We start from the raw sequence: 24826 nt of genomic DNA on the forward strand, positions 1-24826 counted from the left end.
CTGCAGTTCCTTTTCCCATGGTCAGACTGTGCTCTGTGCCCACCTCCCCAGTGTCCATGGTCTTTGGGGTTCTCTCCTTGAGCACATTCCCTGGGAGAGTCAACACTCTCACAGGTGCCACCCTGCCTGTAAGCCTATTGGTTCCCTAATGAGCATCTTCAAGATAATCCCACACCAGCTCTTGTTACTGTTTTCCTGACACTGCCCTGAGGCTCACGGGGACCCTCAAATCTACCGAGCATGCTGAGCTCATGGCCATCCTCCCACATGCTCCCCTCGGACATCCCTGCCTCATGGATAGAAGTTCCATCCAGAATCCAGGCGTGTTCTTCCCTCCTCATGCCTGTGCCCATGGGTGACCTGAGCCTTTCCATAAGGTCTCAGGATAGCCAGGAGTACCCCTTTCCTCCCATCCTCACTGCCATGCGCCTCGGAGACCACCACCTTCCTGTCCCTCAAGCCTCAGTCCTCTCCTCCCCACTCCCACAGCACCAGCTTCGCCTGTGTTTTAGCCCCTCCTACTCTGACTGAAGTCATGTTCACCTGCCTGGCTTGTCCTTCTCCCTCACTAGAACCAGGTGGTTCCTTTTCACCATGTGACCTCTACATTTCTTACCCTTAAAAAGTCATACATCACAGACACTTTAGATAGTTGCAGAAAGCGGGAATTGTTTTTCTTTTTAATTATGGAACAGTACACATGAAATTTATTAACTTAATCATTCAGTAGCATTAAGTATGTCCACATTGTTGCACAATCTCCAGAATTCTTTTCATCTCACAAAACTGAAATTCTGTACCAATTAAGTGATAACCCCCGACATGCCTGGCCTTTGAAAACTGTCATTCCACTTTCTGTCCCTATGAATTTGACTACTTAAGGGCTTCACAGAAATGAAATCATGCAGGATTTTTTTTTTTTTTTTGGACTCTTTTAATGGCTTATTTCAATGATTTTTTTTTTTTTTTTTTTTTTTGGACTGGCTTCTTTTTTAGCTTAACATCCTCAAGATTTATTCATGTTGCAATAAATTTCCTTTGCTCTTAATAGTCCATTGTATGGAGGTACAACATTTTATGTATTCATTATTCCATCAAGGAACACTGATGTCTCTAATGCCATGGAGCTACTGTGAATACTATGAACATGGATATAAAAATATACTTTCAGTCACCATTTTTAATTCCTTTGGGCACATACCCAGAGTGGGTTTGCTGAATCATATGATAAATTTACTTTTAATTTTTTGAGGATCCATTATAATGTTTTCCAAAGTAGCTGCACCATTCTACATTTTCACCAATAATGCAAAAGGATTCTAATTCCTTTATGTCCTTGTCAACACTTATCTTTTTTCTTTCTCTGCCTGCCTTCCTGCCTTCCTTCCTTCCTGTGCCTGCCTTCTTTTCTGACTTTTCCTGTCTTCCTGCCTTTCTAGTAGATGTCCTAATGGGTGAAATGATATTTAGGTTTTAATTTGCATTTCCCGAATGATTAGTGATACTGAATATCTTTTCATGTTATTGTTGGCCATTTATATACCTTCTTTGGAGAAATGTCTACTTAAATTCTTTGCCTATTTCTTAATCAGGTTGTTTGCTTTGTTCTTGTTGCTGTTGACTTGTTGGAGTTCTTTATATATTCTGGACATTGTCTTCAGCATACATTTATTTAACTGCATAATTGTTGCCACAAAAGTAATGTATATTAATGAGTGTTTCCTATATTCCAACCTTGCCTCAAAGAGAGTTTAGTAATAAATGAGTTTTAAGTAATAGTGGCACTTAAAAAAAGCTTCACATAATGGTCACATTCTACTTTTTTGCACAAAGAAAAAATCTGTGATGACTATGTGGTAAAATATGGTATATAATTTGGTAATTTTTTTCACCCAGTCTGTAGGTTACCTTTTTAGTCTATATTTCAGGTCCCTTAATGTTCAAAAGTCATACATTTTCGTGGGACCTAGTTAAGGTCAGGGAAGACCTACCTTACTCACCACAGCATCCCCAGCAGGGAACCTGGGCTCTGCAGATGTCACCTCGGCCGATGCATATGGAATGAATAAATGATTGGGTGCAAAGATCTGTGGTTGGATCTCCCTGTCTTCTCTGCCCTCAGTGTTGTCCAGAGGCTGGGGCACTGCCTTGAAGAAAGTTGGAAAAGTAGAATATCAGGCCCCATCCCAGACCTACGGAAGCAGAATTTGTAATTTAACAAAATCCCAGAGGAATCTGGTGGACATTAAAGTTTGACAAGCATGCCTCTGAGTAATTTACCAAATTAAACAACCATCTCCAGTTGGGTCAAGATGGTCAGGACCCAGAGTCACTGCCCTACACCTCTGGAGAGAATTCTACTTTCCATTTTAGTAAGAGAGTTTAACCCACCTGGGAGAATGTTGGGTAATGATACCAACAAAGAGAAAATTAAACATGAGGATTTGAAATGATATGTAACTCCCCATCATTTCTGCAAACCTCTTATGGCTCATCCTCAGATATAGCCTTAGCCCTGTGATTTCCCAAGGCCCCTCACAGGTAGAGAATTCTGACAGGTGACTAGACATGCTTGCCTGGGATTCCCTCAAGTTTAAAATCTTCAGAAAACCACCTTCCTCTCATGGAAACCCCAGATCAGAGCACTCAAAAAGAACAGAGAGGAAGAAGTTAATTCTATCACAGTTCAAAGGAACCAGATTCTCCCTGCTTGGTTGGAAACCATGAAGTGGTTAGCCAGCGCTGAGGTGCCATACCCTGTTCTGTGTCTCCTGGTGTTGGAAAAGAAGCCCCTCCCCCCAGCCCTGTTTCTACCATCAAGAATGTATTGCTAGAGTGCCAAAGAGTTTTCCTCTGATCAGTAGCAAAAAAGGGCTTTGAGGGACATTAGACACCAGCAATAGAATTCTGAGAAGATTTTAATAATAATACAAATCCCAGCAAAATTATTTCCAGAGGACACGCATTTCAGGTTTCTTGAAGAATGTTTATAATAAGCCAGAGAATTTCTCTTGTTGTCGTTAATGTGCTAGAACTGGTTTCAGTTAAATTTTACATGAAAAGGATATATTAACCTGCATAAAATATGTGCCTAATCTCAATTTAAAATTAAAAAGAAGCAAAAAAATCCACAACCACATGTACAATATATTGCCCCAAGTAAAAGCCTTGGGAAAAAAACAAAAACTTTGCTAGTACCATGCTAGTACCATTTTTACAGAGATAAAAATTCTATGCCCCCCTTGGTGCACATGCACATCCCATTATTGTCACGGGGAGTTATGTATGTCGACTGGAGGGGGAATCGATGCTGAGGCTTTGCAAGGGATGAGAGTGGGGAAAACAGAAGTCATTTGGTTTCATGGGTTTTCTCCGGTTCAGAGAGAACAGGCGCTGGGACTTTTGTAAAATGGAAGTGATCAAGATCAAGTGAAGTACTAGGGGGCCTGGTCACCCTGACACAGAGCAGTCATTTCCACACGGGCCATACAGTTCATGCAGAGGGCTCCATGCTACCTGACAGTATCCGTAAACACTGACTAGGGCGGATGCTTCTTGGCTGTGTCAGAGGCCAAGAAATATTGGTTGCAAATGCTTTTGTTGAAGATGGCTAAGTGATGTCTTTTAAGACTGGGAAACACATTAAGCACCCATTAAGAACCCTTTTCTTGGAAAAAGTGAGAATCCTACTACAGAAGTGCCACAGAGAAAGGCTGCCTCATTCTGTTCTGGAAGGGTATTGTGACAGTAGTTTGAGAGGCAAGGTGACCACCTCAGGACTCTGTGCTTCTCCTGTGTACTGCAGTATTGATCCATTTCAGTTACTTTTCTTTCTTCTACCTATTCATTCCTCAACCCTCACTGAGCACCAACTGTCAGTTTCTAAGGTGCTATGGGGGCAGGGACATGAACCTGTTTATAGGACAAAGGTGAACAGGTGAGAGACACAAGATGGGCCACAAGATGGCCCAGACAAGAGAGAGGCATGGATTGCTGGAAGGCCCTACTCCATGGTGAGCTGCTCTAGTTGTACAGCCTACCCTGTTCCCAGGGGTCCTGGTGGGTCCCACTGTAGGACAGGCCTGTTCCTGCATGTCTGCAGGGACTGTCCCTCCCTGTGGAACAGTAGCTTGTTTTCCATCTCAGCTTGGCTGATTTGCTGCCTTTATTGGGCACTTCATTTCTGGGATCATTGCACTGCTGGGAAATTTTTTAAAAACTTTTTCACTCTGTTTTATTTTTGTAATCTCATGAAACAATATCATTTCTGCTCACATTTGATTTTTTTAAGTCTATTTCATTTAAAACCTTGGTTTTGAACACAGAGTACTTCAGAGTTGTTATTAAAAGACTTTTTCAATTTTGAATGGAGAATACTAGAAATAAAGTACCATTTTTGGAAAGAAAGAAAAATTACCAGCATGTCTGTAACATCAAGCTCAGCATCCAAAGTATCAGGAAGAAAATCTCTACATGAGATTCAGAGTTCACAACAAAATCATGGTGCATTTGAGAGGAATTTTCCCTCTAACCAGTCTTAATTATAATTTATTATTTGAACTTTCTGAGGCCAAATTTATAAATTGTCAATAAGCATATACCAGGATCCCGAAGCAGTAAGGCACAACCTATTAAATTTATGGTGAGGGTGTGCATAGAGAGATAAAGAATACAAATTAAATTCAGCCTATATGTACCCATTGCCCACATCATATACAATGTCAGCCTAAAACAGGCATGCTTATTGCTATTTTAGATTTGGTCTTAATACTTGTTTTGTGCTCTATATAGCATGGTTATGACCTGACACTACTGTGATGTTGATGATGATAACGGTGGTGGTATGGTGATGATGATGATGATGATGATGATAATGATGATAGTTATGGAGGGATGATGGTGATGCTGATGATGGTGGTGATGATGGTGATGGTTGTGATGGTAATGATGATGGTGATGGTGATAATGGTGGTGATGGTGATAAGGGTGGTGATGATGGTGGTGGTGATGGTGATGATAGAGATGTGATGGTGGTGATGATGGTGATGGTGATGATGGTAATGGTGGTGATGGTGATGATGGTGGTGGTGATGATGGTAATGGTGGTGATGGTGATGATAGAGATGTGATGGTGGTGATGATGGTGATGGTGTTGATGGTAATGGTGGTGATGATGGTAATGGTGGTGATGGTGATGATGGTGGTAATGATGATGGTGATGGCGATAATGGTGGTGATGGTGACAAGGGTGGTGATGATGGTGGTGGTGATGATGGTGATGGTGGTGGTGATGATGGTGATGGTGATGATGGTGGTGGTGATGATGGTGATGGTGATGATGGTGGTGGTGATGATGATGGTGGTGGTGGTGATGATGGTGATGATGGTAATGGTGGTGATGGTGATGATGGTGGTAATGATGATGGTGATGGCGATAATGGTGACAAGGGTGGTGATGATGATGATGGTGGTGATGTGATAATGATGCTGATGCACATGCTTTGGTGGCCCTTTCCACATGTACTCACTATCCCAGTGCTTTCCCGCAGATCCACATATTTAACTCTGAAACAATCATAATCACCTCCATTTCACAGAAAGGGCAGGAGAAATTATGTAGGTCCTCACTGGACAGGTAGAATCATGATGAAAGTTGTAAATGGACTGAAGGAAGAATCTCCAAGTGTTAACATACAGAATGAAATTCATTCCTTAGGCTCTTATTTTCTGACATGGTCTCCACCAAGTGTTGGACTTACATTCTTATAATCTTTGTCTGTCCTCAGATCTTGATAAAGACCCTGGATCTTTATCTACATATGATGAAAAACCACTGGGTGGGGCAGTGAATGGCATTGTTTGACTTATAATCTAGAAATATTATCTTTCCTACTATTAAGAAAAATTATTTGTTACTGACCTGAGGCCCAGGGGTATCCATGAGCTCCTAGTACATGTTATACCCAAAGAGTCTGAGTGTCTTCTTTCTCTGCATCTAACTATTTTAAAGAAGTCAAACAGTAAAGCAATATTTGCTCATAATCTATAATGAAAATAATAGCAACAATAATAATTGAACTCAAATAGCATTTTCTATATGTCTATCATATACTTCTCTAAATCCACTGCATGTACTAATGCATTTAATCCTCAAAATGATGTTGTTGGAGAGATATTACTACTATGAATTCTACATTGCAGATGAGGAAACACAGGCACAGAGAGGTTATGTACCTTGTCTAAGGTCACACAGCTTGTAAATGGCAGTCTTTCTGTCTCCAGGAGCACATGTTTTAAGTACCATTGGACAGTCCCTTGCATAATCCAATGAGTTGAGGAGAGTATTAAAGGCAGTTGATTAGAAGATTGAGCATGTTAAAGATTGTAGATTCTCAGAATATACCCCTTTGTTGAAGCAGAAAAAACACTTTTTTATATATATTATTTTTAGTTGTAGATGGACACAATCCCTTTACTTTATTTATATATGTAGTACTGAGGATCAAACCCAGTACCCCATGTATGTGGGGCAAGTGCTCTACCACTGAGTCACAACCCCAGCCCTCAAATGCTCTTTTTTCCTAAGCAAAAAAGGTCTTGAATGATACTGCCAGTAAAAGTGCTTTCAGAAGGCAGCTGGGAGTACACATATCCATGATCCTTGGGGAGGAGAAAATGAATGACCATATTAGATCATGGAGCAGTCACTGTGCATCTATGTAGTCTCATGTATCAAGACCCTTCCCAAGACCATTACCTGTAATCACATTTTTGCTTGCAAAACATGCGTTGGTGAAATATAGAGGCATCCATCTGTCTGATGACTTGTAAAACCTGAAGCCAAAGAGATTTAGCCTGAGGCCTTTCTGTGTTTGGCTTCAGAAGGTTCTAGAGATGACCATCTCTGTCTGTCCCAAAAGCAGTTGGTCCATGGCATATAACTTTCTGTACATTGAATTCATTCTGAGCATGTACTTGCTAAATATCTTTTGAAACTCTCTGGACTCAAGTGTGTGACATTAATTTACCCTGCCCATGATCCTGGTGAGTTCATGCAACCCAGGGTGCCTGCAGACCTGGATAGGACTCTGAATTTTTCACCTCCATCCAAGACTTCTCTTCTGAGTTCCAGATCTTTCCTGTCCTACGTAGTCCTAGAGCACATTGTATTATCAACCATTAGTCACTGGTTAACTACACAGAGGCCAGGGGTGGAGGTGGGAATCTGGGCTGTTACAATACCAAGGCTTATAAACGACTGAAACAACAAAGCAAGGGAGGCGTTTTGTGCCTCAGAGTGTGCCTAGGTCTCACACATCTCTGGAGTCTAGCTCAGATTGTTAAGACGTGCTAAAGTCAACAGTCAGACCTGCCTGCTGAAGTTGAGAGTGTAACTGAATTTCAGCTCTTACCTGTGAGACCACCTCTGAGGCCTCAGTTTCACTGGGACTTCTACTACTGACATAAGTCAGACCTGAGTATTCTAGTAGTTTCTGCCTCTACAGCCAGAGGTTGACCCATGCCCTCTTCTCCAAGGAGTCGATGAGAATAGACTGGTGAATGGCTTTTCTTGACAGTTACCTCAGAAAATTCCCCAAAATTCTTTAGTTCTGCCCCCATCTGACACTTAGCCCCATATTTCCACCCATCCAGCAGATACCTCCAGCCAGGGATGTCTTGCCACCTCACACACAGATGCATTCTTTCCCCTCCATTCCATGCCCTATTGGAGGCTATGTGTTGGGTGGAGAGGTGAGACTGTGGAGACGTGTGCAGAGCCACCTGAAGGCACTCCAAAGGAAGTCTTTCCTTCTCTTCCTCATCCTCTCCAATCATTGGCTGCTCCATGTATCTGCCTTTGGAAAGTCTTGGGTTCTGTGGCTTCAGGGCCTCTGTTCCCCCAAAACCAAGCCAGGCTTCTGATGAGGATGGTGCTGGTTTTCTTCTCTCTTTGGTTGTTCAGCTGGAGCACATGCTGCCCACTGAGTGGTGCAAGCCTATTCCCAAACCTCATGTTATTTGTATCACTGATCCTTCACTATTTTGGGAGACTGCTGTCTACCTGTCTGGCTCACTTGGATATGTGGTATTCACACCTGAATGTGGTCATAGCCTTGACCCTGCTTTTGTAAATGCTAATGATAGTTGTGAACGTGGATCCTGGACAGGGCTCATGGACTCTGAATCCAGACTCCACCTGTCCACCCAGAAACCTTAAGCAAGTTTCCTGCCATTTAGAACCAGTTTGCTCAAATGCAAAGTGAGTGTTATCACTGGACCCACCTCACAGGGCCAAGTGAGGACTGAATGTGATGGAGGATGTTGGTCTACATTTCCTGGGTTCTGCTCTAAGAAGAACTGATGCTCAGCCCCCACACTGTACCATCTTCCCAAGCCACTTCTGAATCATGTTCTTTGATCCTTCATGTAATATTTATTTCTGGGAAAGTCTTTCTTTTGTTGGTTTTGATTCTTTATTTTTACTTACCATGCATATCAGAGAACTCTACTTCTTTTTTTCATAACATGTTAAATATAAATAGGTGTGCAAAACAGTGGATCCACAGAGCTCAAAATGAAGTCAAGGTCACATCCAAGGCATGTTGTTTCCAGTAGGACACATAGGAACCATGGCCTATTTTTTCTTTCCCAAGTTTGACTTATGGAGACTCCCAAAGACCCCTCTGTCCACAGAGCTTACTGAACTCACAGCCCATCCTCCTTGGTGGCCTAGTATGTGTTCAGGGAGAGTTTGTTTTACCAGTTACTTCTCTATTGAATAAAAAATGAGCACTTATCTTTAAGGGAGAAGAGGAAGTCTGCCCCTAATAATTCTCATCCTCTCTTGGGTAAATAGATTCCTGATAGTGCAACTCTGTAGAACTGCAGGTCCGTGTTTTCGCTCGAAGGTGACGTTAGCATAAACATCCCGTGTCCTGGTTATTGATCTGTTGCTGTGATAATGGTATTACCCAATTGAACTTTTGACATTGGGGAACTTGAAGTGGCTGCAATTGCATTTTTCTTTTATTCCTGCAAACTTAATTCAACTTGCACATCCAACTGTGATCTCTATGAAAAAGTATTATTTTGCAAGAGTCTGCATAAGAGACCGTTAATTTATTTTTTCTCTCTCTCTCTTCTCCAGTAGAAATGTCAACTTTTTAGCTTGAATCATGGAAACACACCCACAAAATTAAATGCTCAGAAACTGCCCATTAGGAGCTTGGAGTGTGGTATGTTCCAAAGAGATGTATAACTTTTGAATCCCTTGGAGTTGGTTTTTGTAGTGTCAGCTAAATCAAGTCAATTCTTTCCTGTAGATGTTCTTTCCATAAACATCACCCTATAACAGGGAAGGAAAGGCTTAAATTAGAGGTAAGCCCTGCAGCCTGAGCTGTCTTCTGTAGGTGTGGCTCTTCCCCACTGGTGGAACAGAAGATTGGGCTACTCCACGGCCATCTGGAGCTGTAGCACTTACACACTCACTTGCTTTCCCTGAAGTCAAGTCCTCACCACTGCACTAAAGAGCTGTATTGTACAATAATCCTTCCTTAATTCTCCTGAGGGGAAGCTGAGGTATGAGAATTTAATTTGATTCAGCAGCTGCCAGTGAGCACTTGAGTTGAAGTCTAGGATGGGTAGATTCCTCAAGGGTGGGTCATGACAGTGCCACTGACACCTACTAGAATGGCTAAAAGAAAAAAATAAGTGCTGTCAAGGATGTGAAAGAATCAAGCTCTCATACTTGGTGAGGGGGAAGGATGTTTCTCATAAAGTTAAGCAGTCATTTGCCATGTGACCCAGCAATTCTACTGCAGGGTGTTTATTCTAGAGAAATGAAAATATTCCCCAAAGACTTATGCATGGATGTTTAGGATCATTCTATTTGCACCCACTCCAAGTTTTAAATAACCCACTTGTCTTTCATCAGGGGAATGGATATGCTAACTGTGGTACATAGAACACGCTAGAATACCTCTCAGCCATGAATGGAACAAACTATACCCAAAACTTGGATGAATCTTGAGGTATTCAAAAAATTACATACTGGCAGTTTCAAAAAGCTACGTGTTCCATGATTTCTTTTATGTGACACTAAAAGACAAAATCATGGTGACAGAAAAGAAATCTGTGGTTTCCAGAGATCAGGGTTGGAGGTGATGCATGACTACAGAGGGGTAGCATGAGTGAGGGTCATAGAAATATTCTGTATTCTGAAGGTGGTAGTGGTTACAGAAATCTACATGTTACACTTTATAGAACTATGCACCTAAAAAGTCAATTTTCCCCCATGTCATCATTAAAAAAGAAACTCCTTTATGCCACTGGAAGATAGTCGGAGGTACGAACAGAATCGTACTCTTTGGACTGAGCATACACACGTGTGGGCACAGGTACGTGAATATGCCTACAGGGTGGGAGGCATTGTGCACCTTTAAGAACATAGCTCAGGAGCATATTTACAACATTCTTGGGTTTTACTTATATATAAATTAATTCATAACATAACATTATAAAATACCTTCATTTTTTACCCATTGGGTAGTTTAGAAAGAGGGAGGGGGAATTCTACTAGTTCTGAGTGCAGTACAGGAGGATGTCACAGGTTAGTGTTTGGAGGACAGTGTCAGGGAAGTCACCCAAAGGCCTGCCTGGGTTTTTAAGGAGTAGAGATCTACCTTGTGTACAGGACAGGAGGGATTTCCATGCCGAGGGTATTGGCTTCAACAGAAACTTCCTAGGGACACTTGGGAGGAAGGCCCAGCAGACACAGATTATTTTGCATCCATAGCATATGCCTTGGTGTTTTCAGTGGTTTCAGGATGTCCAAAGTGCATAAATGCCTTCCCCTGGGGCATTGCAACCTGCATCATTATTGCTAAGAGCACCTCTCTGATATTCTAACCAATGGGTCAGCTAGATCTTGAGGCAGCTATCAGCAGGTTCCTGTGCATTGAAGGGATAGGTCCTCTGACCCAACTCCTGATGCTGTTGACACAGTATTGTAAGCTTCTCTTCCTTTCTCCCCTAATGGATTTGCCCTCTTTTTTCATATCAAGACAGCAGACAGAGATTTACCCAGAGATTAAATGCTGCCACCTCCCACTAGCTGGCTCCTTCTATTTAGTCCTGGGAATGTGAATCCCAAAGCCTTGGTTTATGTTGATAGTTTATTTTATCTTGAAGTGATTGGCATTTGTCTGATAGAAAAAAATATCTGAGCATAGGACAGGGCCTCTGCTAGGACCTATGGCACATTTGTATAGGTTAAAAAAAAGTGTCCCCCAAAGATACAAATTACAGAAGAGCTCCCCCACCACTGTGGGGAAAGCCCTGCATCCTACAGTGTGTCTTTGAATCACTAAGTATTGGTTGAATTTCCTCCCTCTGTCACCCAAACCTAGAGAAACTGAGTAGAATGTAGGCTGGTCCAGAGGTTTACTGAAGCCAGAGACCACACTCCTTTGTCATTTTTCTGCACCATCTTGAACATGTCAGCCTTGGCTTTCACTCTTGTTTCATTTGTTATTATTGGAAGAAATGAGAGACCTGGCCCAGAAGGTCTGAGCAGGCAGGCCTAGGAGGATCCCATCCAGGGTGATGAGCCCTTTTCTGTAGGACTTTTCTATCTTATCTTCAATGAATCCCCAAACTCTGCCCAATTTCTTCCTGAGCTGCAGCTGCTCTGCACATCCTTTTGCTTCCTCTCAGGTCTTTAGTATAAGGAAAGACAAAGGAAAAAAATCAGCCTGAGAGAAGCACTGTGGAGGGATAGGCGGGAGCAACAGGGATGGAGGCAGAAATGGCCTGACAATAAGACTGGCTTTCTCTTGCAGAGGCTCTGTGTACTCAGTTGTAAAGATGAGGATGACCTTCCATTCCATCCCTCCTCTGGGCTTAGTTCAGATGCCATGACTGTCCTGTAGTCCTGAGTATGGGTCATGTGGCAGCCAGGCTCATTACTCAGATGGGGGCATCACAGCTGGGTCTCTTTTGCACCCCTCATTCTGAAGCCAAGTGCTCTTCTTAGAAGTTAGAATATAATTGCCTGAGTTCCCATTGTTTCTCTCCTAAAAACTGGAGGTGGATATGGGCTGTCAGCCATGCAGCTAGATCTGTTGTAGCCCAAGGACAAGGACAATCACAGAGGGCAGGGCTGTTGCGGGTGGGAGTCGTGTGTAGGAGGTATGATGTGAGGGTCCTAGGACCTCTCCTCTCTAACACTATTCCTCGCTGAAGCAGGGATACATGCCCCGACCTTGGTCCCCTGCAAGGGGTGGGATGCGCTCCTCAGCTGTTGACAGAAAGTGCATGGACCTCTTGTATCCACACACCCCTGTCAGGAAGTTTATCCCATTTTCCTCAAGGAGAGCTATTTTCTCTTCTCCTTTTCTCTTCTGTCCCCACCTTGACTAATGGACTAGTATGATAGGACCACCACAACAAAGTGCCACATGCTGAGGGCTTGTACAACAGAAACATACCTTCTCACAGTTCTGGAGACTAGAACTCTGAGATCAAAGTGCCAGCAGGGCTGGCTTCTCCTGAGTTCTGCTTCTTGGCTTGCAGATGGTATCTTCTCCCTGTGTCTTCACATCCTCCTCTTTTTGTACATGTCTCTCCCTGATCTCTGCTTCTGTCTTCTTGGATTAGGGCCTGTACTAATGAGTTCATTTTAACTTTACTAGCATTTTAAAGAGCCCATCTCAGATACAGTCAGTTCTGAGTACTGGGGGTTAGCTCTTCAATGTGGGAATTTTGCTGGACATCATTTAGCCCCTAATAACTAATTTCCTAGAATCAGTTCCTTATTGTGGAAAGATATCCTGGGCTAATTGTTTCCATAATTCTTGTTGATGCATGAAGAATTCAGAACATGCACAAGTGGATGGTATTTTGATTGATTTTCTATAGGGAAAGCAATGACACTAAAGCGTTGATTTCTTTAGCATACACATTTGGCACCTTTTGTGGGGCAGGCACTGTGCCCACATGTTCACAAACCTCTCATTTAAATCCTCATAATGTCCAGTAAGGCAGGTATCATTGTCTGAGCATCAGTGAGAGAACTGGCCTAAGGTCACACAGCTGACATTTGAACTGAAGTTGAAATTCTTTTTGTACCTACACTCTGCAGTCCGCCACAGGATGATGCCAAAGGGTGACTTTCCTCACCTCCTCTCCAAGAATACTTTCATCAAATTAAAAGAAGATTCTTAGATTCCAACCTTCTTCTGATGTATCCACATCTGTCTGTATCTGCCCCTCCAACCACCCTTGCTCACAGAATCCCCCTTCAACCTGAGGAAGGGATTCTCCCTGGCTGATAGTAAATTGTTGATCAGACAAAGTGTTGGGGACATATGAGATACCAAGTAGCTGAACACAGCTGGCCCTCTGTATGTGTGGGTTCTGTGTTCATGGATTCAACCCACATTGAAAATGTTTAAAAATAATTGCATCTGTATTAAACGTGTATGGATATTTTTCCTTGTCATTATTTCCTAGACAATATAACAGCTATTTGCATAGTATTTATATTGTATTAGACATTATAAGTAATCTAGAGATGATTTAAAGTACCCAGAGAATGTATGTGTAGGTTCTATGCAAACACAACACCTTTTTATACAAGGGACTTGAGCATCTTTGGGAATCTGTGACGTTCTGGATCTAGTCCCTCTCAGAAACCAAGGAATGCATGGATAGCAAACACCAGGCCTTTATTTGAAGGATAGAAAGAATCTGACCATGAGTGTCTGAAGGTTGGGTGAAAGAGGAAAGAGCAAAAACCAAACAGCCCTGTAGAAAAGAAATGGCAGTGCTGCTTCTCACATATTGAGAAAGTTCTGGGGCTTTTGCTAAGGGGCTACAAGGACTTCCCAGCAGTTTGCTCACCTCTGCTGCCTGTTCCCCAGTGACTACAGCAACATCTGGACATAAAGGTACAGCTCAGGTCTGAGACCTGTAAATCCTACTTTTGACAATTCCCTTCATGCTTCCATGGGATCTAAAGTGTAAGCTTGGATGTGAACAGACTGATCAACGTTATTAATGTCTGTCTGACGCTAATGCCCCATAGATACCAAAGCCACTGATGCTCAAGCCCCTTATGCAAAATGGTGTGGGATTTGCAAATAGCCTGTGCACATCCTGTCATGTACTTTAAATTATCTCTAGATGACTTACAATACCTAATGTAGTGTAAATGTTATGCAAATAGTTGTCACACTGTATTGTTTAGGGAATAACAAGAAAAAAATCTACATGTTCAGCACAGATCAAGGTGATTTTTTCCCAAACATTTCAATACACAATTGGTTAGATTTGCAGATGGAGAACTCACAGATAGAGAGGGATGACTGTACTTCTATCCTTCCTGTACTCCCAAGAGTAGGGAGGGGACTTGAAAGGGGGAACTAATAAAGTACTTCCTGATTCATCTTCAGAGATCCAGTTGCTGCCCTCCAGTTCTAGAATTGCCATAGATACTAGGAGTGATTTCTTAGCTTAAAGCTAAATTGGGTTTGTCTCATTTGGTTGCAGTGAATTTTCATCACCCGAAACGCAGGTGGGGTCCTGCAGCAGGTCTCTCACCTGGCTCTGCTCCGTTGCAGCTACCTGCCGATTTAACCATTACATCCTGCTCCTGGCTTCTGATTTTACTACCAGTTCACTAATCTTACTTAGTCTTAATCACATGCCCCCAATTGTTCTCTAAGCACCTAAGTCTTCCACTGAAGCATCAATGCAAAGAAAAGTAGCTTGGTGAAGAGTATATATTTGCCCCCTTTCATTGGCCATTAAGAATTTATTCCCAGTTAAACAAGTTGGGAAATGTAATTAAGCTCATGGTTGATGGTCCTAGACAAGTGTGACTGCCAGAAAAACAACAGGTTCTTTAAAGATGCCAAGGACTGATATTATGCATCTTCTGTTGGAAACTGTATACACTTCACTATCCCGAGCCTCCTGTGTGCTGCCTCATATCTTCAATCAAATTATTATATCCCAGAAATATGCATAAGGGAAATGATTGTACACATTTTATGGTGGGTTGTTGCTTGTAGCGGTAATTGAAGTACCTTTTCCACTTATGAAAGTACTAATTTTATTTGTTTTTATTGCTTTTCTAGATGCAATTATTTATTTAGTGTGCTTTGGCTTTATTAAATTATGTTTACTATAGGAACATCATAAAAATGTATGAAAACAACACATCAGCCCAGCCAGCCTGGTGACCTGTATTGAGAACGCTGGTGTTATTTTTCATATCCAAACGTAATGAAATAACTTAAGAATAAACAGATAATCTACACTAGAAAACAATGCAATTTCAAGGTAATGCAATAAAACACCTGGACAATATGATTTCATAAATCTTGGTTCTAAAATTTACATGAGTTGGGTTTTGAGTGCTTATTTGAGGACACATGGCATTTCTAAATGGAATCATTATAATGTGAAATGTAATTAAACGGAAAGGCAAGAATGTAAACAGGGTTTTTGTTGGCCTGTAAGATGTGGAAGACTAAGAAGCAATGTAAAGACTTTTGGTGTTAAAAGACAAGCAGAGACTCTTATCCCTAGGAAGGATCTTAACTTTGAACTTGAAAAACAGCTAGATCTGTGCAGGTTTGCTCAGTGATCACCTGAACCAGAAGGTCCTGGCTTTAAGGAGTTTTTTTTTTTTTTTTTTTTTTTTTTTTTTTTTTTTTTTAGTTATACATGACAATAGAATTCATTTTGATAGAATGTATCTTATTCTAGTTAGGACCCCATTCATATGACTGGGTTTCACTGTGGTGTATTCATAGGAGCATTATTTCAGATTAATTCTACTGTCTCCTTCTTCTAGCCTCCTGAGTTCTTCATCTACTCTCTTTGCCTTGTGCTTCCTCATCTAGGATGATGCTCCCTCTCAAAAGAAAAGAGCCTTTTTTGCTTTGCCATTTTTTGCAAGAAACTTAAGTTGAATGTAAACAATTTACTTGTCCTGAATTTTCATGAGATAACCAAACTGGCTCCAGGTTTTAATAATAGTTTTCTAGTCTCTCCTAGTCTTAGAGTTATGCCAAAAATGTTTATCTGAGCTATTTCAAAAATACACCTGAGCTCTCCATTGAAACATCAATGCCAAGAAAGATAGCTGGGCATAAACTTTTAAAAATAAAGACCAAAGTCAAAACAATGACAATCAAACTACAGCCAAAACTTCATTCTTTCCCTTTCCCTTATTTATTTTAATGGTAATTATTTCATTCAGATTTCCTGGAGTTAGCATTGTTTATATTTTTCTGGAACATTACCAATTTACTGAGTATTTCAAAATATTTTCAAGAAGTTGAACAAAATAGTCTTATAAGAATTTGTAAGATTTTGTTCGTTTACATTCTACCCCTTTCTCATTTCCTATTTTACTAATTTTATGCTTTTTTCTCTTTTATATTGATCAGTTTACTTTTCAGTTTATTTTATGGGTGTTTTCCAAGCATCAGGTTTTAGATATTCTGTCTATCTGTTTTCTGACTCTTGAAGTCTGGTTTTATTTTTATTGGTTTCTTCTCTGTTTTACTTTCTGTCATTTTATTCTTCTAAATTCTTGAATTGGATGTTTGATCTAATTCAGATTGTTTACAATAAGCATGTAAGACCTGGTATTTTCTCCAGCAATGTTTCAACCATACTGCTGGCAAGTAATATTTTCTTTGTCATTATCTTCAAGATACTCTGAAGTTTTAGTTTTATATAAATGAAGTCCTTTACAAGATGCTCCTAGGAAGTTTCATTTCTGTCTCCAACTTGTTATTTTCCTTTTGAACAGAGACCATTAACCACATTTTACTTTGCAGAATGGAAGTTTTCTTTGTGGTTTAATGTCAACCACTTTTTTGTAAGTGTTCCTAATCAACTTGAACACAGCTCACAGTCTATCTTTGCAGGACATAGTGTTCGATATAAGACAATGAGAGTCACCTTAATGAGAGTTCGCTTATTAACGGTGTTATTGGGTTTTATATATCCTTTAGGATTTTGGTCCCATGCTTTTCCCTTTAAGACCCCCCCAAAGGTTATGAAAATGCTTACTTGAAGAATGACCGTGTGCTGTGGAACTGCCTGTGGTCAGCTACCATTGTGTTTTTGTTTTTATAGCCAAAGATTGCGGAGGAGAACTTGACCTATGCCGAGCTGGAGCTGACCAAACCCCCCCAGCCTGCCAAAGGTGTCCCCAGCAGCACCGTGTATGCGCAGATCCTCTTTGAAGAGAACAAGCTGTAGCACCACCATTTCCTCTCCTGCGATTCTGTGTCATCCCCACCACCCAGTTATTTATGAAACCTCAGAAACAAAGTCCCTATTTTTATATTTCCACTTGTGCCTTTCATGTGATGGGGAGTCCCTTCCCAACACATTCCAGGTGCCTTCAAAGGTACAAGGCTGCTCTTCCTGCAGAAATAGGGGCTGCAGCCTTTGGATGAATCTCCCAAAACAAGCCGCTCTGGGGCCTGAGCCCTGGGGCAAAGGACTCTGCTTCTGAGAGTAACTCAGGAGACTGCTGAGCCAACCCCAACACCCTTTTTCTTCTTTCCCTGGGTTTTAATTTGTTAAAGTCTTTTTAAAAATCTTAACTCCAATTCGTCAACCCTTCCTGTAACTGTGATATTGAGCTCCTGGTTTATAGCTACAGGAAATGCTATTATAGGCCAAAGTGTAAGATGGTAGACATGTAGTAATTGGCTTTCCAAGACTCAGATAACATTGCCAGGGCACCCAGAGCACAGCAGACCACCTGTGCAAGCAGCCACTTAGGATGGCATCCATTGTTTTAAATAGATGCGGTGATCCTGGTGGTTAAGGGCAGAAGGGCTGATTCGGGGGAAGCCCGAGGTTTGTCTTTGAAAACTCTGGTACCTGTGTTTCCACTTGCGATTCTCTGAGGTTGCAGGTCAAGGACACCATTCTGAAAGGCTGCCCACCCTCAGCAGAGTGAACCTAGACTGACGGAGAAACGTTGCTCACCCATTTCCAAAGAACCAAGTTTGCCAACAATGGTCACACTGGAGCAGTGGGCCTCTTCAAAGTGTGCTGGGTCGACTCACTCACTGAATGCCCGCTCATGGGAAAGCAAGTCTTCCACCAGGTTCCCTCAGGGTAGGGGAATAAGGAATAGAAATCATGATGAAAACTTGTGTCATGAAGACCCTGTGCTTGCCAAGTGCCTTGCCCATCTCAACCTTAGACATGAATTGTAGTAGGCTTGGGTGGGCATCATGGATGTGTGGAACATAAATCCATGAAGTTGCTCTGTGAACCTGCATGATGTACAGGAATCTTGGACTCACTGAAGGTGGATTCATTTAGGAGAAGTCATCCTGTTGCTATGTTTTAAGGATGTTTTTTGATACGTGAGTGTACTCTGGGTGGCTATTTACTGCACACTATAGAAATCGACTTTGTATTGGACCATGTATATATGATAAATTATCTATTTTAAACACATTTGGGGTGTGAATTGTGCCTCTTCATATCACTGTGTGACTTTGGTTGAGTTTCTTATCCCCTAATAGCCTCAGACTCTAGGTGTATGTAAAGGGGAATTAACCTCTTGTAGAATTCTTGGGGGTAAAATGGGACAATAAGTATTGCCAGTTTCTGGAAGCTATAAATTGCTACACAAATGAACTTTTTTGACATTTATATTAAAACCAATCTGCATTTCCAAAGTGAAAATTTCTAAGGCTTTCATTGCAATAGCTTTAAAAAACAAATTTTGGTCCACAAATTTAACCTGACAATAATGCTTCCAAAGTCCCATGATACCTTTTGAGTGCCTCTTATGGTTTATTGGAAAGGGTCCAAATGGAAGCAGCTATTGGTTTCCTGAAAGCAAAAATGGCCTGCCTTTACAAAGTGGAAGTTCATCCTCTCTGACTGACACCTACAGCTCATTCCTGCCCTCTCTGCCAGATATTCAAGTTAGTGAACATACTACACAGATTTTGAGGAACAAAGACCATTTGAAAGAACTCATTAGAACTTCCCAGGACATCTTTTCTGGGAGAGGACAATTTATGGTTAATACACCTTTCATATCATAATTATCATAGGAAATATATTTTTATCATGACAATGTTCCAGCAGATGGTTATATAATGATTTGAGGACATAGGAGACACAAAGAGCTATATGGGTTGGTGGAAGCTTTGGGTTTCCAAGAGGGAGGGAGAGCAGGGCATATGAAGAGGAGATGTCAGGGAGGGTAATGGCATAGAAGGCAATACATTCTGAGGCTCTCAGGCCTCCAAACCCAACCTTTTAAGTCTAATGAGAGTGTAGGTCATTATATATGGAAATGAACACATTCCACTATGAAGAGCATGGGCTTTTCAGAGCCAGTTAAAATATGTCTTTGCTACAGATTCATTTCAACATTTTTCTCCCAAACTCTGCTCATAGCTGCACACATCCAAACCAAGGTGTACAGTCTGCTAACCAACCCCCACTGGAAATGCTTCTCATGGGGTACTGGAAGCTACGGATCACAGTCACTCAGGGCCTCTCCACTGTCTTCTCCAGGAACAAACCATCCAAGGTCTGCTCACAAAGGGAGGCACTGGATGATTTGAACCCAGTTCTTGTCTGAAGTGACAATTTTTGCTGTTCTTGTCATTGTGAACTTAAAAAGTGTGTCTATTCACTCAGTCTCTTTCAAATAGGCCATGTACCTGACATTTCTGAAACTAAAGGGAAACATAATCATTCAACAAGAAAATAGAAAAACTTCTTCAATTTGTTCTTAGTGTAAGAACAACTATAGATGAATCATTTTCAAAGTGGACAATTGCTAATTAAAGAAAATTAAAGAAGTTAAAACAAACATTGCTCAGAGTGCCGTGATTTCCTACAGGCAGGTTGTGGGTAAGCCCAAATATGGTGGTGAATTTTGACTTAGGCCAGGGTTGTCAAGGAACTTTTGCAGGAAACAAGGAAGGGTAATGAAATTACACCAGAATGAACTTATCTTGCCATGTCAAAGCCCAAAGTCATAATGGAGGAAAGGGCTAGGATTCCTTTGGATCACCTCTATACTACAGCACTGTGACTCTGTGGAAAAAGAAGAAAAAGCCAAGCCTGCCACCTTCTAATTCTTTTTGGTGTAAAAATGATATAGGGCTCCTCATAGTTTTTAATGCAAAATAACATGGGTTGGCTCACACATTAATAAACCCCAAGATCCACTTTGTACGACTATTCATGGCCTTTCTTATCACTTTAATAGGTATGACTGTAACCTAGGCTGGTCCAAGAATAGAACTCATGCTGCTGGACATAAAATAGTCCAAAGCATGCATGTGGCACATATAGACTAATCAGAAGTCTCGGGAGAAAGAAAAGGGAACTTGGGCAACGAAGGTAGGATATTGTATAGCAGATCTGCATACAGTTTAACATCTCCTGCCAAGCAGGGAATGGCAGAGACCAAGAGAGAAGCAGGAACAATACTGTCCTGCAAGCACAGAATCATAGTCCCAGGGAACATTTTTTTGTTGCTGGCCCTAAGGTTTAGGATAACTGCCACAAAGAATATGTCATTCCAGTCTTCCTGACAGAGGACGTGGGTCAGAGGATAAACAGCCAAATGGTAGGGATGATGACCCCACCCAGAACCATATTCCAACCCCCAGCCCCACAGGGAAGAAACTGTTCTTTGGAAAGGAAAACCAAGAGAAATTTATGGTTTGGGGGAAGGTTCTGTATTTAGCATTGCCTTGCTGAGCTTGAGTTGCAATGGAGTGTCCAGACAGATGGGCACATAGACTAGTGTTCCCTAAGTTTTAAGGTGTAGACAAATCACCTGCAATCTTGGTCAACTGTGGGTCCTGGCTTAGAAGGTCTATGGTGAGACTGGATTCTGAGTTTTAATAAGCTCCCATGCTTCTTTAAGTAGCAAAGATATAAACTATTGGGAATGTGGACTCAGAGGCCATCACAGGGATTGGGTGTCCTCAGAATATGAGCTAAAACTGGAGTCCTGACAGCATGCAAAATTCCTAGGGAGAGTCTACCCAATGAGAAGGGAAATGGCCAGACTTGAGTGATGTGGAGCACCCAGGACTACAGGTCCCAAAGCAGATGAGAAAGCCAGAGAAGGTGACCAGAGGAGACCAAGCAATCAGAGGGGAATGAGGAGAGCCAGGAGAAAGCCAATCCTAGGAGTTTCTCAAAGGAAGGGCTCAGCAGCATGAACTCTACAGAGGTCAAGTAGAACAGAGGTTTGCTTATCCTGAATGAATCGTATATTTCTCATGTTAAAAAATGGCTTGTTTTCTTGGGGGAAAAACTCACTAAGTGCATAAGAGGTGAGTCTGGTTGACTGCATTTATTTTTTTTCCAAAATTCTAGGCATCTTTCCATAGTGTGGCAATCTGGACAAGACTCTTAATGAATGCATAGGGTGGGAAGTGGGGGGTGGCCCTGGCCACATTCCCTCCTTCTGTTGTCATTGGTAAAAGATGACTTGGTGCCTGCTTTCTAATAAACATAGCTCGATTAGCTCCATGCCAATTTAGTGTCTGATTGTTAAATGTTAATGTACTGCACCCTATAGTTTTAAATAGAATTAGAAATGTTTACAGCTTTCGTTAAACACACCTTGTACTTTCACATTAAACTTTATTACAAGTGTCCTCCATCAACAAACAAAAAAGCTCATTAGTGGCTGGTCTGTGCCGGGCTGTGGCTGCTGCTAAAGGAAATGGCATTCTCTTTTGCTTTATTACAGCTTTCTGGTTGCCAGGGGCAGCTGGGTGGGATTCCTTCCTATTTATGTGTATAACTGAACTTCTGACTACTGGCTGTATGAATAGATCCTAGGGAATCCACCAACACCCAGGCATTTTTATGCAGATGTCTATGTCATGTCTGTGAGGAGGGGGTGTTCTCTTCAGTTTTCTAAAAGGGTCCATGATCCACAAGATGTGGGCCCTTAAAAGACATGATGTGACGTCCCCAGAGAGCACTGTGATGAAGCTGGGAGCTACACGGGTGGGAAAGGACATGCCAGTTGGGACCTGGGCTCATGACTTCAGGCCCAGGGACCTCCCCATGCATGTTAACTCTGACACCCTCACCTTACCAACCAGACTCTGGCTCCAGGAAGCCTACCTCTTCCAACCTTGCCATCTCTGGTCTCCTGAAGGGCTGGTCTTTGGTCAGCTAAGGAATTGGGTCTGTCCTCTTCCCCTCTGCAGGGTCCCCTCCATTCCTTTTTTTCCTCCGCTCCAGAGCAGGTTCCAGGGTTCTCTCTGTGCCCCAGTTCTTAGTGCCCTGTGACTTCAGCCAGCTCTCCTCATAGTCAGTTTGGCATTTATAAAAATGTCTTGTTTCTTTCTCTACTCCACTTCTCATTCTTCTGCCTCACTAGGATTCCATTTGCTGATTCTCTGGGGGTCTCCTGCCCTCTCTGTTTTTTTGCACATTTTCAATTTTCAACTTAATATCTAGAGTGACATGTTCTCACCCTGGACAGATCTCCCGAGCTGTCAGCCTTGTCTTGCTCCTTTCCTATACTATCAGACTCTGCTCCCTGTCACCTCCCTCTGGCCTCTTGACACCCCTGCTCCACTTGTGGACTTTTAGGGTCATTGCTGAGCCTGTATTCTATCGCAGAGGACATTCTCTGCATCCATTGACACAGGCGACCTTTTCCTCTGACTCTTGTCATGCAATGCACTTCCTAATATTTCTTTGAACAGTACATAATCTTCATCCCTGGTGTTTATTTTTGTAGTCAGTCCTTCAGTGACAGATTTAAGCTCCACACTTGGTGCTCTTTCTCTTTTTTTCACACCTACGTGTCTTTTCTTTTTTGGTACTGGGGATTGAACCCAGAGGCACTTAACCACTGAGCCACATCCCCAACCCTCTTTTATATTTTATTTTGAGACAGAGTCTTGCTAAGTTGCTCAGGACCTCACTAAGTTGCTTAGAGTGGCTTTGAATCTGCACTCCTCCTGCCTCAGCCTCTGAGATGCTGGGATTACAGGCATGCACCACCGCCCCCAGCCAGCACACCTGTTTCTGACCACAGTCCAGCTGCATCCTGAAGATTCTACATCAATGGCTCCAACTAGACCTCTCTCCTAAGCCCTATATCTGCCCATTGGCCCTTCACTATTAGTATCCCTCATGCTTCTCAGGAGCAAATGGACCTTTAATACCCAACCTCCTGGTTAAGAAGTACACCATTCATCCTACAGCTGATGCTGTGAAGCTGGCCTCCCTGGAGATGGAGGAATTACAGCTGACTGTTATTGAAAAATGCCAGGTGCCAGGCACATCATTGAGCATGTTTCTGTCTCATCTCATTGAACCAATGCTATTCTACCACGATGGCAGAAGAAGATGGAGAGGTTCAGAAAACTCATATAGCAGTGTAGAATCTTTATATCGCCTATACTTTCTTTCTCTTATATTTTCCCCTGATAGGGCACTTTCCCACCCTCGCCGTTCACATGGTTTTTCTTTCCATTAGCTCTGATCTCTTGTGGACTACTATGCTAATCCCCTGACCTCTCCTCTGCCATCTGATTCTGCCCCCCCAAAATGATGCTGGAGGAAGCAGATGGCCATGTCACCAACTCTCCCTACATAAATGTTTTTCCTCCTGTCCTCAGGACACAGACCAGATACCTCGGAAAGTAGCCAAAGCCCTTCGTAACTCACTTCTACCTCCTTTTTGGTTTCATCTCTTGCCACTCCCAGTCTGCACTCTTTGCTTTCTCAGGCCATGGTAACAGTAAGCTACCACTTTGAGAGCCAGTGACAGTATGGTGTGGGCATCACAGCTGCAAGAGGGGCTGCTTTGTGCATGGGTGGGCATGACAGCAGCCGTGGCCATCAGGGCCCATGGTGAGCTGAGACCAGGTGTCTGGGGCCCTGCAGGGTTCCCATGGGCAGCCAGACATACAGCTATGGCTTTGACAGCATCTGGAGCAAAAGCCTGAAGAACAGGAAGCCCAGGCAGGGCTGCTGCCTAATGTCTCAGTTATAGCTGCTGTTTTTGGGAGCAGCACCCACTGCAGATGGTGGTGGCAATCCACAGTGAAACAGGGAATGCTCGAGCCACAGGTGAGGCCTTTTTGCATTCTTTGACATGTCAATGTAGAGAAAGCCAAAGGAAAGACAGGGTATGCTCCTGAACACAGGAAGTGGTACCCCAGTAGAGCCTCTCAGTGCACTGACAAGTTTATGTCTACACTAAGGTGACAGTGTGGGCCTCCACAGTCTCCAGAAGACAATGACATGGTATATTAATCTTTTTTCCATCACTACAATTAAATACCTGAAACAATCTACTAATAAAGAGAAAAGGATTATTTTGACTCAAGATTCAGGAAGTCCCAGTCTATGATCGGTTGGTCCCTTTGCTTTGGGCCTCTGGTTTGAGCAGCACATCAAGGCAGAAGTATGTTGCAGAGCAAAAGCACTTACATCATCTGCCAGGAAGAAAAGAACAGGGTGAGGTCCTATAATCCTCAAGACCTAATCAACTCTCACTAGGCCCCAGCTCCTAAAGGTCTCACCAGTTCCCAAGAGTACCACCCTGGGACCAAACCTTTAACATACAGACTTTTGGGGAACACTCAGCCATACCATAGAACTTGGTCTTTAGGAACATGACCTCTTTATAGAATGTTGTATCTACCAGAGACCCTACATGTTGTCTAGCTAAAGTCTATTTCCATTTCCTGCCATTTGACAGATAATAACATGATTTAAAGGAGAATTTAGGTCATAAAACAGTGGCCATTAAAGTACA

The 24826-nt window shown here is 42.3% G+C and overlaps 1 protein-coding gene across 1 annotated transcript in view; it reads left to right on the forward strand.

Annotated features, from left to right (window-relative positions):
* VSTM4 (V-set and transmembrane domain containing 4) overlaps positions 1–19882 on the forward strand; it is a 90397-nt gene extending 70515 nt beyond the window's left edge. The window contains exon 8 of the mRNA XM_079135850.1: positions 17158–19882. Coding sequence (XP_078991976.1) covers positions 17158–17283 — 126 coding nt within the window. The 3' untranslated portion in view covers positions 17284–19882. The remainder of the gene's footprint in view (positions 1–17157) is intronic.
* Positions 19883–24826: the final 4944 nt, after the last annotated feature.

This window comes from Sciurus vulgaris (genome assembly GCF_902686455.1).
Source record: "Sciurus vulgaris genome assembly, chromosome: 4".
Lineage (NCBI taxonomy): Eukaryota > Metazoa > Chordata > Mammalia > Rodentia > Sciuridae > Sciurus > Sciurus vulgaris.